At 37.5% G+C, this 12,110-nt stretch overlaps 1 protein-coding gene across 4 annotated transcripts in view; it reads left to right on the top strand.

The window, feature by feature from the left end:
- TBC1D9 (TBC1 domain family member 9) overlaps positions 1 to 12,110 on the top strand; it is an 83,447-nt gene that overhangs the window by 29,874 nt on the left and 41,463 nt on the right. For all 4 annotated transcript variants that reach the window (XM_038398563.2, XM_043513226.1, XM_043513227.1 and 1 more), the window contains exons 3-7: positions 1,637 to 1,755; positions 4,061 to 4,289; positions 5,537 to 5,798; positions 6,775 to 6,982; positions 10,791 to 10,997. In XM_038398563.2, the coding sequence (XP_038254491.1) occupies positions 1,637 to 1,755; positions 4,061 to 4,289; positions 5,537 to 5,798; positions 6,775 to 6,982; positions 10,791 to 10,997 (1,025 nt within the window). The remainder of the gene's footprint in view (positions 1 to 1,636; positions 1,756 to 4,060; positions 4,290 to 5,536; positions 5,799 to 6,774; positions 6,983 to 10,790; positions 10,998 to 12,110) is intronic.

Here is a 12,110-nt window from a genome sequence, read left to right as displayed (position 1 = left end):
TCTGGGATACGGGTAGTTGGACTCAGACCCACATAATGCAGTGTAGACACTGGAGCCCCAGGGTGGGACCATGGTTCAACAATTCCTGACCTGGGGTTACAAATGAGTGTGGATGCTCAAATCCTATGTTAACAAACCCAGGATCTAACCACTCATGGTCTGCTAACCCTGGGTTTACACTGCAGTGTAGGCCTACCCTAAGATACCCACTACTGTCCCTTGGCAGCAGCTTCTTCAGAGGCACAAAAAAGAAACGTTGCTTCCATAAAAAATAGCATCTGTCTGTTATTAGACTGAGCGGGATTGATGCCTTTGGCATATAACAGCACACCACCATACCATCTTGGGTCCTGCCGGGATGAGAATTTCCAGGGTTTAGGCCGTTTCCACTCATCATCCGTAGAGCAAGGAGATAAGTTGCCCTACAACACCTGTGAATAAGAGCATAGAGTGATGCAGTGAGTTGTGGTGCTGTGAATCTCTGTATTTATGCCCAGATAGCTGTATTGCTTATCACAGCCAGATAGAGCTCCTGTGTGGATGGAGGGCATGACAACAGCATGCTTATGTCAGAGTGTTATCATGGTGTAGCAGGTTAGGCTACCCATGATTGTTTAAGCCGTTGTCTGTACAAAAATCCTGCCATTCCTGGGCAGGTATCTTGGTGCCTAAAACTAGTACTTATGGATTTATTCCTGCCTTCCATGTCAGGACAGAGAGATCTTTGACAGCACAAGCATCTCTATTTCTGAAAATATTGTATAACAGTTAAAAACAGTGCTAGCTAGAGAAAGTAAAAGTGGTGTTTAGTGGAAGCTTACAGCAGAGAAAATAGAAGTAAAATGTTGCCTGTTCAATGCCTGATCCATGAAAAGTTCCTTCATTCTAGCCCTGTATTCATTTACAGAATGTATGTGTATGTGTTTCTCCATGGCAGAAATCTTGTTCGAGTCCCTCCTGGCTCCATAGAAACCAAGCCCAATATTGTCTATCTCAGCTTTCACTTTAAAAGTGACATCCTTACAAAAGATGTGCATCCCTTTAGAGTGCTGTCAAAATTCATATTCTTTTGATGAAGATATTCTTCCATCTGAAGTTCTGAAAATTTCTTTCCTTTATGGTCTGAGATACCTATTGACAAATTCCACTGATTGCCTGTTTCAAACATGATTTTGATCTTAAAGTTTGGTGACTGTATCCTATATTAGGATTTACCTCAGTCAAGAACTATTTGTATAATGTACAATTATTTTTTGGTTTGTGCTCCTAACAAATGCAGCCACCACCTTCAGTAATTAGACTTCATTAGCATGTCATTTACAATTCCACAAATATGCTAGGGTCCTTATGTTTAAGATTTTTTAATGTAGTATTCTTCATTGATATTTAAACTAAGTACTGATACAGAAAAGTTTTAAAATAACCCATGTGGGTTCATCTTGGGAGTTACCACCAATCATTAGTAGTGAAATTGGGGGTTAGGGGAGAATTTTTCAATTTTACCAAGGTTATGACATTTATTTCATTGTGTGAAACATTTTACCTCTTTCATTTTGCTTTAAATCTTTTGTTTTTGGGAATCATGATGAACAAATTTTAGATATCCGTGAATTATTTACTTTGTTCTTTTGTGCAGGTTGTTCAAGGAAGGAAATCACTGAACACTGGGAATGGCTTGAACAGAATCTGTTGCAAACTCTTTCAATCTTTGAAAATGAAAATGACATAAACACATTTGTCAGAGGAAAAATACAGGTAGCGTGTGTGTGTGTGTGTGTGTGTGTGTGTGTGTGTATGTATGTACATAGAAATTGTTGTTGATTATAGATGTGACTATAGAACTGTAATGTCCCATCACATCTGACGCAGTGATCTATACACCACCGTGTTCCTTGAAAGGAAAGCAACATGTCAATTGATATTGTGTGCATATCTAGATTAGGGAAATTTGCTGGAGCATAAATATCTATATCGGTGTAATCAAAATAATTATATGTGGGAGTCCCCACTTCATCTATCCTCTCCTCTGGTTTTAATTCAACATCTAAAATAGATTAAAGGAAATAAATGTTTTGGCTGGTTTTAGATCCAAAAAATTTCTGTGATTCACTCATGCTTTGAAATTTTAAAAATGTGTTATGAATATTTGAAAATAAACGCACTTCTTTATTAACGCTACTGACCTATAGAACATTAAGTACTTAAAACAACCAATAATTCTGTCTGTCTAGAATGAATAATGTTTTCCTCTATTACATACAGAAACTTAGAAAAATAACATTGGACCACTTTAATTACACCAGTATATTTAGCGTCGATGCAGTCATATCGAAATAAAGGTGCTGGTTACCAGTGTGTAGTTAGTTCCGCACAGAATCTCACTTCTAAGCAAAATATTTATACTGGTACATAAACTGTGCGTCGATGAAGCCTGTTGGCTCCATCTGATTCCATTCTAACCTCTCATGTAATAATTATACCTCTTAAAAACCCAGCTGTGCTTCAGGAAATTTCATTAGCAGATCAGAAATAAATACAATAGACCCCTTTTTATAAATGGCTTAAACCTGTAGCATTAAAATACCTGTTTCCATGAGACTGCTATTGTGTCAAACACAGCTTTGTTAAGAAGAATGTTACTACTTAAACTCCTGTATAACTGCATGTTTGCACAACAAAGAAGGCTTCACCACCCCCACTAGGCTCCCCAAAGTAGTTTACACTAACCTGAAGGGATGAAATCACTTTCCCTTTTAACCTTAAGTTAAAGAAGGGATATGTTATAGATTACTAGTTTTTTTTTTTTCCATGTTGTAATAGTTCAATTAGTAAACAAGAAATTTTCTATGCTTTCAGGTTTCAGAGTAGCAGCCGTGTTAGTCTGTATTCGCAAAAAGAAAAAGAGTACTTGTGACACCTTAGAGACTAACAAATTTATTTGAGCATAAGCTTTCGTGAGCTACAGCTCACTTCATTGGATGCATTCATTCGGATCCTTTCAGTTACCAAGTACTAGCCTTTCATTTAACACCTATTAAGAAGGGTCATAAGTTATTTTTTGTCACTAAGAAAGTAGCAATGGTGATCTGTTTTTATTTAGAATAAAACTCCTCTGCTCTAGTGAAAGTCCATTCCTATTTACTTAAACAATATTTGTGCCTGGGATGGGATGGGGAAGAGGACATGGATGCCCTATCAAGTTGGGGTATTTGAGGTAGATTTAGTGGCTTAAAACAGGACAATTGGAAAGCACTTTCAGGGCTGCCATTAGCCTGTTCTCAACCAGTGGACAGCTCTACCAGCATCTGAATTGTGCTCTTCATTATGTTTTTGATCCCCTCATCACACCGTGAATGAAATAGCATGTGGTGTTTCCCATATTCTGTTGGGATAATCAAAAGAAGACCAAGTGCTTTCTTGGAGATAACCATTCCTCTCTCCTTGTTCTGAAAGTAACAACATTTTGTTTTCCTATAGTGTTCTGTTTTGTATTACCGTAGCATCTAGGAGCCCTAGTCATGGACATGAGCCTCTTTGTACTAGGTGCTGTACAAACAAGAACAGAAAGACAATCCCTGCCCCAAAGAGCTTACAATCAAAGAAACATTTGTCTCTTTTACCTAGTCTCTCTGCACTCACTAGAATTGGTTGACATTTTTCCAAAATTCAGTTTTTCTACAATTTTGCTCCAAAATGTGGTGGAAAAAATGAAGATGCAATATTTGTGAACTTTTTTTGACAAGTTGCAGTGACTCCTCCTAACCTCTTTACTAGTGTAATAGTCGGGGCAGTGCTACTGAGAAATGCAGGAGTGTGATTGATTAGTTATCTGAGACATAAGCAAAGTAAGAGGTCAAGTCATCAGAAAGTCTGACTTGTAGGATGGAAGATAATTGATGAACAGAAGGTGGGTAGTACATTCTGAAAAGGTAAGGATGAGGGAAACTGACTTCTCTGACAACAGAGTAACGGTCATGGCATTTAAACTCAGTTTAATGTCTGATAAAGATGTCAAATATCTTTTGGGGGCAAACATGCTTCATGTTTTCTTCCTCTTCAGGGTATCATTGCAGAGTACAACAAAATCAATGGTATCAAAGAAGATGATGACACAGAAAAGTTTAAAGAAGCCATAGTGAAGTTCCACAAGCTGTTTGGGATGCCAGAGGAAGAGAAACTGGTGAACTACTACTCCTGTAGTTATTGGAAGGGGAAGGTCCCCCGTCAGGGCTGGATGTACCTTAGCATTAACCACCTTTGCTTTTATTCCTTTCTCATGGGAAGAGAAGGTACGTTTTTAACAATGGCAGCTCAGTCTGGTCATCTGAGGATGGATAGGAAATCTGCTGCAGTTTATTATTGTTTGTTTGTTGGATACTGACAGAGTGCTTGGTCCTGTGCAAAAATTTAAATAAACATAATCCCTGCCCCAGGGAGCTAACTTTCTGAACCACACCAATCGTGTAATTCAGGAACACAGAGAATTCAACATTGTTTTTATACTTCTATGAATATATAAATATAAAAATCATATATATGGTGGAATCTGTGGAATCCGTTGAAGAGCCTCATGATAAATTGCATGTACCCTGCATCTTTGACTGCTTCACTGTCACTCAGCCCCCAAATACATCTCCATCAGGATGACTATTAATACTCCAGACCTCTGAGCAGATTCAAATATCCTGTGGACAATACTTCGTACTCTGTATGCGTCTTACTATAAAGCAAAACTTAATAGTTCTCTCTGACAAATTGAATGATACCCGATACTATTGACCGAAGCACAGTGAAGATACCATGTAAAGTTATAATAACGCACAGAATAACTTATTACAATTAATGTCATTTTGCCTCGCATGTAATCCTAAAATAAAGCAGTCTAACAATTGAAATTAAATGATTGACAAACAGTTGCTTCCATGGTAAGAGATGCTGTCTACATACAGATTTATATGAATATCCCTAAGGTCTTTTTATAAATTTAGTTTCTTTATTTTTGTCACAGATGTTGGTACACTGAAGCATCGTTAAAGTAAGGCCTTTCACAAACTTTTTGAAAATCATGATTCTATTAGTTAACCTCTGTGCATGTTAGAGGCAGTGTAGTAAGCAGCCCATTTGGTGTGCCCAGATTGCATTTGCTGACCTCATAGTGGGGCAGAGGGAGATCAGAGTCTGGGCAGACATCTTGGCAAAGAAAAGAGGTAAATATGGCCTTCGTGATCCCTCACTATGATGGTGCACGTGTCTGTGTGTCATATGTCATTATAAATAAATCACACTGGAAACATTAGGTAACAAGGAGGCCAAATTTATCTTTTTTGCTTTGCCAAGTTGGCTGCTCTGCTTCTGCTGTTCTTCCACCGTGCCAAGATGGAAGAAAATCCAATCTGAATTCATTCTGTGACACACAAAATATCAAATTGGTGAACTAATGCCCTCTCTCTCACACGGAAGAGGAAAAATGCTTTGAGGTGCCAACCTTTTTCATGATTCATTCTTGTGCTGAATCTTTTCTGTTTTCTTTGTTCAGCAAAGTTAGTGATCCGCTGGGTTGATATCACTCAGCTTGAGAAGAATGCTACACTGCTTTTTCCTGACATGATCAAAGTGAGCACAAGGTCAAGTGAACACTACTTCTCGGTATTTCTCAATATCAGTGAGACATTCAAATTAATGGAACAGCTTGCCAACATAGCTATGAGACAGCTCTTGGATAACGAAGGATTTGAACAAGACAAGTCATTACCAAAACTGAAAAAGAAATCCCCCAAAAAAGTATCTGCACTGAAACGGTTGGTAACACTCACTTCTAATCATTAGGACCTCATATACCCTTTTACTTCCACATTTTGTCTAGTAGTTTTTAATTCAAGATGCGTTATTGTTTTGTAGTGGTAGTGAGAGATGGAGAGTAACTTAAACACTGTTGTTTGGTCTGCCATTGAAGGTGGGTATGGAAAAATCTGCCTAGGCCTTATAGGCATGTTACCAAAATAAGAATAGAACATTTGAGCCAGATTCTCATATTCATTGAGTAACATTTAAAAGGCTATGACAATTTAAAGGGGCCTTGCAATGCATACGCATACCCACTTTAAGGCCCTTTTACCCTGCCAAAGCCATGTAAAGGGGTCTTAACATAAATGAGAATCAAGCCCATTTGTGTGTATTTAGCCTTATAACTGGCAAACAGATGTGGGTATAGTTAGTTTGTTCTGTCCAGAACTTATTACTTGTAACTCTTACATCTGACAATAAAATGGAGCCAAAAAGAAAAGTCAAAAGTGCCAAATACAATACAGAAAGTATTTCTATTTCTCTCTCTCTAATGGTATTATTACAGTGTAGCTGAATTTCTCCTTGTTAATTATTTTTACATTTTAAATATATTAGTGAAATGTATTGTAGTCTGTCTGTCTTATATTTTAGTTGCATTTCTTTTGTTACATAGTGACAATTGAGGTGCATTGTCTCACTCTAATTTTTTTTTAACACTACTCCCTAGTGTTAAAAAGTGGTAGAATATATGTAGCACATTAGAAAGACCTACAGTGGATCTATAGACTATTAAGAAATTCCAATGCTGTACCTGTACCAAGATATTAATAAAGCTGTTTCATAGAAATAACTTTTCTGATTTTTTTCACATTTGTGTACAGCTACATAAATAAATGGGTTTCAAGTATATATTTACTATGTGACCTGCAAAGACATGTCTGAAATGTATTTTTATGTAAATATTTGTGCATCTTAAAACACTGTCTTTAGGGATCTTGATGCTAGAGCAAAGAGTGAGAGATACCGTGCACTATTCCGACTTCCCAAAGATGAGAAATTAGATGGACACACAGATTGCACCTTGTGGACTCCATTTAATAAAATGCACATTTTGGGTCAGATGTTTGTTTCTACAAATTACATCTGCTTTACTAGTAAGGAGGAGAACTTATGTAGCCTCATTATCCCCCTTCGAGAGGTGAGTGTCAATTCTGAATATCTACAGTAAATTGTTTTAATTGTCTACTTTTAAGATGGATCCGAGCATTAATTTTCATTATGCTGGGAAGCTGTTAATCCCTTTGTCCTGTTGTCACATCATGGTAGTGTGGTCACCAAAGTAGCACCAGTTTAGTAGCAACTTTAGTTTTATGCTCACACTACTGTGATTTACAGGTACTCTTTCCTATTCCTCTATCTTCCCTTGTTTATATTCTTTATACTTAAGGGCAACAGCATGGTTTTTGTCCTTCCAGCCAAGTGGGGCATTAAACTTCTTTTAGAAGTAACCAACAGCACATATTTCAATAAAAGTACTGTCAAATGGTAAGATTTGAATGTCTGTTTTAAACAGAAATGCTTAATAGCATCCTGGGCCAGCCTGGCCAGTTTTAAAGAAATGTTAACACAGTGAATTTCCTCTTATGAAGAATGGCTTCAGTTGGTATTTTAGAGGTGGGGAAGAGTTTTCATATAGGCGACATTAGTCAATTTTTTGTTAGTTTCCTATTTGCATAATTGCTGCACTATCTTTTAGTTTTAAATATGGTTGCCTGCAATTTAAAATCTACATTGAAGCATTTGTGTTTAAAATAAACTGCTACAGAATACTTCTGATTGATAGACGCAATTTTTGTATTTTAATCTGAACTTAAAATTATCCTAATAATAAAAGTAACTTAAGCATATTGTAATTAAAAATTCTGTGTAATTGTGTTTGTAATGGGGAGAAAATTGTATGGCTTGCATGCCTTTTGGGATGTGGAAGTTTGTTTAAAATGGAAGTAAGAGTGTAACTTGCTGTATAGCCAGGTCAGGCTGGCCCAGGATGCTTGGAATGCTGAACGAATCCTAGCCCATATGAGAAATGGCCTATATTTTTGCCTAATCTGAAAAACTACTGATTGTGAAAAATAGTACCTCAAAATAAATCACTAAGAAAAAATCAAATGCTATTCCACTGGAAACTTCAAAATCCAGCTTCTCAGTGGTAGGTAGCAGTGTTTTTAAATCCTGGTGGTTCACAATGAGACCTTAAATTCACAGTGCTCTGTTTACAGAGTATTTAAGAGGAGCAATGAACTGTGCCAATGAAGTTTAGTGGAGAAAATATCTTGGGTGTGGGTATAAAATCCACATGCCTTTGTGAAGCACTGTAGTTTCTTTTAGATGTGGAAATGGCAGCTGTTTCTGATAGCAGCAGCTATAGCTATCAGCATTGGATTCAGATGGCCTCTCAGAGGAAATACATATTAACTATTTAAAGTTTTGTGTGTAAACTGTTGAGGTTTATTGTTCAGTAATTATGACATTGAAAACAATAATAAACTAGGTGTTTCCAGCACTTTAAGAGCCTGATCTAAAGCCCTTGGACGTTAGTGGGAGGCTTTCTATTGACTTCATGTGGCTTTCGATCAAGCTCTAAGTTCCAGCCTTTTGGGACTTGAGCAAAGAAACACCTTTGCAGATAGGCACAAAGGCATTCAGTCCCAATAACCTTTAGAAGCACTGTCCTGCAGCAGTGGTCAGGAAGTAAAATTTTCATTTTCTGAGTGCACCACTCACTCCCGTCAGCAGCCACAGCCTCAAAGACCAATGCTTTAGGTGGGCATGTGCCTGCACTTGGAGAGGAGAGTAGGTGATTGTCTGCTGTCATTAAGAAGAAAGCACGTCTGCTGTGGCTTCTGCTGATGCTACAGCATCCTGGCTATAACCCATCCAGTCTGGCACTGTGTTTATCTGTGCTTCCTCTGTGTTGAATGCCCTCAGATAGTTCTTTAAGTGGAACGGAAAAGTAATACAGTAATACTTGTGGCACCTTAGAGACTAACAAATTTATTAGAGCATAAGCTTTCTGGGCTACAGCCCACTTCATCGGATGCACAGAATGGAACATATTGTAAGATATGCACACATACAGATAAGTTGGAAGTTACCATACAAACTGTGAGAGGCTAATTAGTTAAGATGAGCTATTATCAGCAAGAGGAAAAAAACTTCTGTAGTGATAATCACAGTTTGTATGGTAACTTCCAACTTATCTGTGTGTGTGTGTGATTTTATATATATATAGTGTGTGTGTGTGTGTGTGTGTGTGTGTTCCATTCTATGCATCTGATGAAGTGGGCTGTAGCTTATGCGCTAATAAATTTGTTAGTCTCTAAGGTGCCACAAGTACTCCTGTTCTTTTTGTGGATACAGACTAACACAGCTGCTACTCTGAAACCTAGTATACGAATATTTCTCATTAGTTAACTTAAATATATTGTTAATGAGGCTCTTTTGCATTAATAAAGAGCTGATTTATAGTTCATTGAAAAACAGAAGGAAGTTGGTTGGGGAGGAGAACAGGAAATATTTTGAGACTAAGCTATGTATTGCAGTCTTTGAATACAACTTCAGAAGAGATGTTAAATGAAAAACAAATTATCTAGCCCTTTTAACTAATGAAACATTAAGGTATCGTGCTAATGTCTGATCATGGATTGCTACTTTAAAAAAAAAATCTTGGTAAACCGAAATGTGCTCTCTTATCTTGAAATGCCTAATGCAGTTTTTATTACCTAGAAGATTCTGATCCATTGTATAAAAGTGATGGTTAAAAGCACTTACAGCTGTGCTGTATGCTCTGGAGAAGGTCTTTCTGTGAACTTGATTGATTTTGTTTTTTTAACTGCATAATCAGTTGAGCATAGAACATACATCACAAGTTTATAGTTCATGTATAATTGATCAGTGGGAGTTCTATATTGTGATTTACCTTTCCAGAAGCTTGATGGAAATATTGAGCTGTGCTTTGTAGGTTTTGCTCTGAATACTGCATACAGGTTGGAGTTTGATTAGTGAATACATAATTAACAGAAAGCCAGACAAAATCCTTACAAGAAAAAGCATCTTACCCTTCTCCAGATTTTGAAGAGATTCCTGGGGAGAGAGGACAAGATGGGGAAAGTTCCCTACTTAATGCAGGTTCCTTGATCTTGTGGAAAGAAGTCCTTGGAATAGATGACTGTATTCATAGTGGGTTGGAGTATCTGGTTCAGTGATTTAGTGTTTAAAAATTGTAAATAGTTCTTTGCATTTATTGTCAGCAGTAAATTAGAGAGAGATTCTAAGACATGTTTGTTCACCGTTAAAGCAAAAAAACTTTCCATTTTTTAGTTTAATATAACAAAATCCACCAAATGCACTTCTGCACAGAGCTAGCATAATAAAGCAGCGTCAACTGAGGCCCTGGCTGAACTATCAAAGAAACAGCTTACCTTATGAGGCTGTGATCCTCTGAAATCTTGCTGAGTCTAGTAGTAAGGAAAAAATAGCACTTGAGGGGCACACTCTGTACTTAGCTTTGTAACTTTGAGTAGGAGCGCACTGTGTGGCCTCTAGGGAGCTCATAGGACACGTACTGTGGAAATGTGGTGGTTGTAGTGAAAACCTATTTAAGATAAAGTACAATATAACAAACTAAGTAATGTGATGATCTAGAGCCCACAAAGTTGTTTCATGAAAGCAAGGGGCTAGTGTTGGAAAAGACTGTTGTTCATCTACACCAGGGCTTCCCATCAATTTCTATTTGCAGTGTAGAGATCTTTGTTTCAATACAGATGCTGTTTTTCCAATAGGAGTAGTGATGCATGATGATGCCAATTTTGTCTAAAAGAAAGAAAGAAAGAGAAGTGTACTGCTGCATTGGTTGTAAAGATGATCCCTAAGATTCATCTTTGAAAATGGTGCTTATCAAGCTAACTGTTGAAAAGCCATGACCAATGGTTATTGTTTCTCCCTAGGTGTCAGTAGTGGAAAAGGCGGACAGCTCTAATGTGTTGCCCAGCCCATTATCCATCAGCACTAAAAACAAAATGACATTTCTCTTTGCCAACTTGAAGGATAGAGACTTTCTTGTGCAAAGGATCTCTGACTTCCTTCTACAAACTACTCCAAAAACATATTCTGAAAAAGAGATTGCTGGAAGTTACAACAGTTCGGATGATGAGGTGTGTGGGGAAAAATGTAATTAATTTCACTGACAGAGAATTTAACTGTAGTTTCTTTGTCCATATGTGAGACATTTTCTTGAGATTTCTGTATAAAGACTAACGCTTATAAAAACTTAAGTCATTTCTGCTAAGACCCTCATATCTTCATCGTACAGATTGAAATATTATGACTCTGGAATCTATTTTTAGAGTTAAACCTGGAAAAAAAAATTCCCAACTTGCCAGCTCTTCTTGACAATGGCATTAGCTGCTGTGTGAGGGGGAAGGGATAGTTCAGTGGTTTGAGCATTGGCCTGCTAAACCTAGGGTTGTGAGTTCAATCCTTGAGGGCGCCATTTAGGGGTCTGGGGCAAAAATTGGGGATTGGTCCTGCTTTGAGCAGGGGGTTGGACTAGATGATCTCCTGAGGTCCCTTCCAACCCTGATATTCTATGATTAGAGGCTCCAATTTTTTAGTGCTGGTTGTTTTGCAAGCTTGTAAATGAGAGACAAGGTGGATGAAGTAATATCTTTTATTGGATCAACTTCTGTTAGTAAGAGAGACAAGCCTTCAAGCCACAGAGAGCTCTTTTCCAGTCCAGTAAGTGTGTGGCTTGAAGGCTTATGTGTCTGTCTCTCTCACCAACAGAGGTTGGTCCCATAGAAGATATTTCCTCACCTGCCTTGTCTCTCTAATATCCTGGGACCATCACAGCTATTACTATACTGAATACAGCTTGTAAATAAGACTTTTAACTGGCCACTGAGTATCTACCATCATCTGTACAGAAGAGCAGCTCAAATTCCTCCTTCTATGTTTTAAAATTACTGTTCATCTTAAAGAAAATAGTGTGGTAGAACTTTCAGTAAAAATTCGACAACTGTCAACTTATGTGAGTTCCAAATGAATTCTAACTATTGTAGCACCTGGAAGAAATGAACAGGTGTTGCCTAAAACTGTCACTTTCTATACAACTCCTCACTTGCCCAAGATTAAATTTTAATTCTGAAAATAAGGATTTTTAACCTGAGCAATCTTAAATTGCTGCTTCATTGCCACTAGACTTTTAAACATTTTAACAGAAAATGAATCTCTAAAATCATATGGTCCAATTATGAACTGTCTCCCTT

The sequence above is a fragment of the Dermochelys coriacea genome, chromosome 4 (assembly GCF_009764565.3).
Source record: "Dermochelys coriacea isolate rDerCor1 chromosome 4, rDerCor1.pri.v4, whole genome shotgun sequence".
Lineage (NCBI taxonomy): Eukaryota > Metazoa > Chordata > Testudines > Dermochelyidae > Dermochelys > Dermochelys coriacea.
The sequence above is the reverse complement of the archived record's forward strand: the minus strand, read 5'-3'. Positions and strand labels throughout refer to the sequence as shown.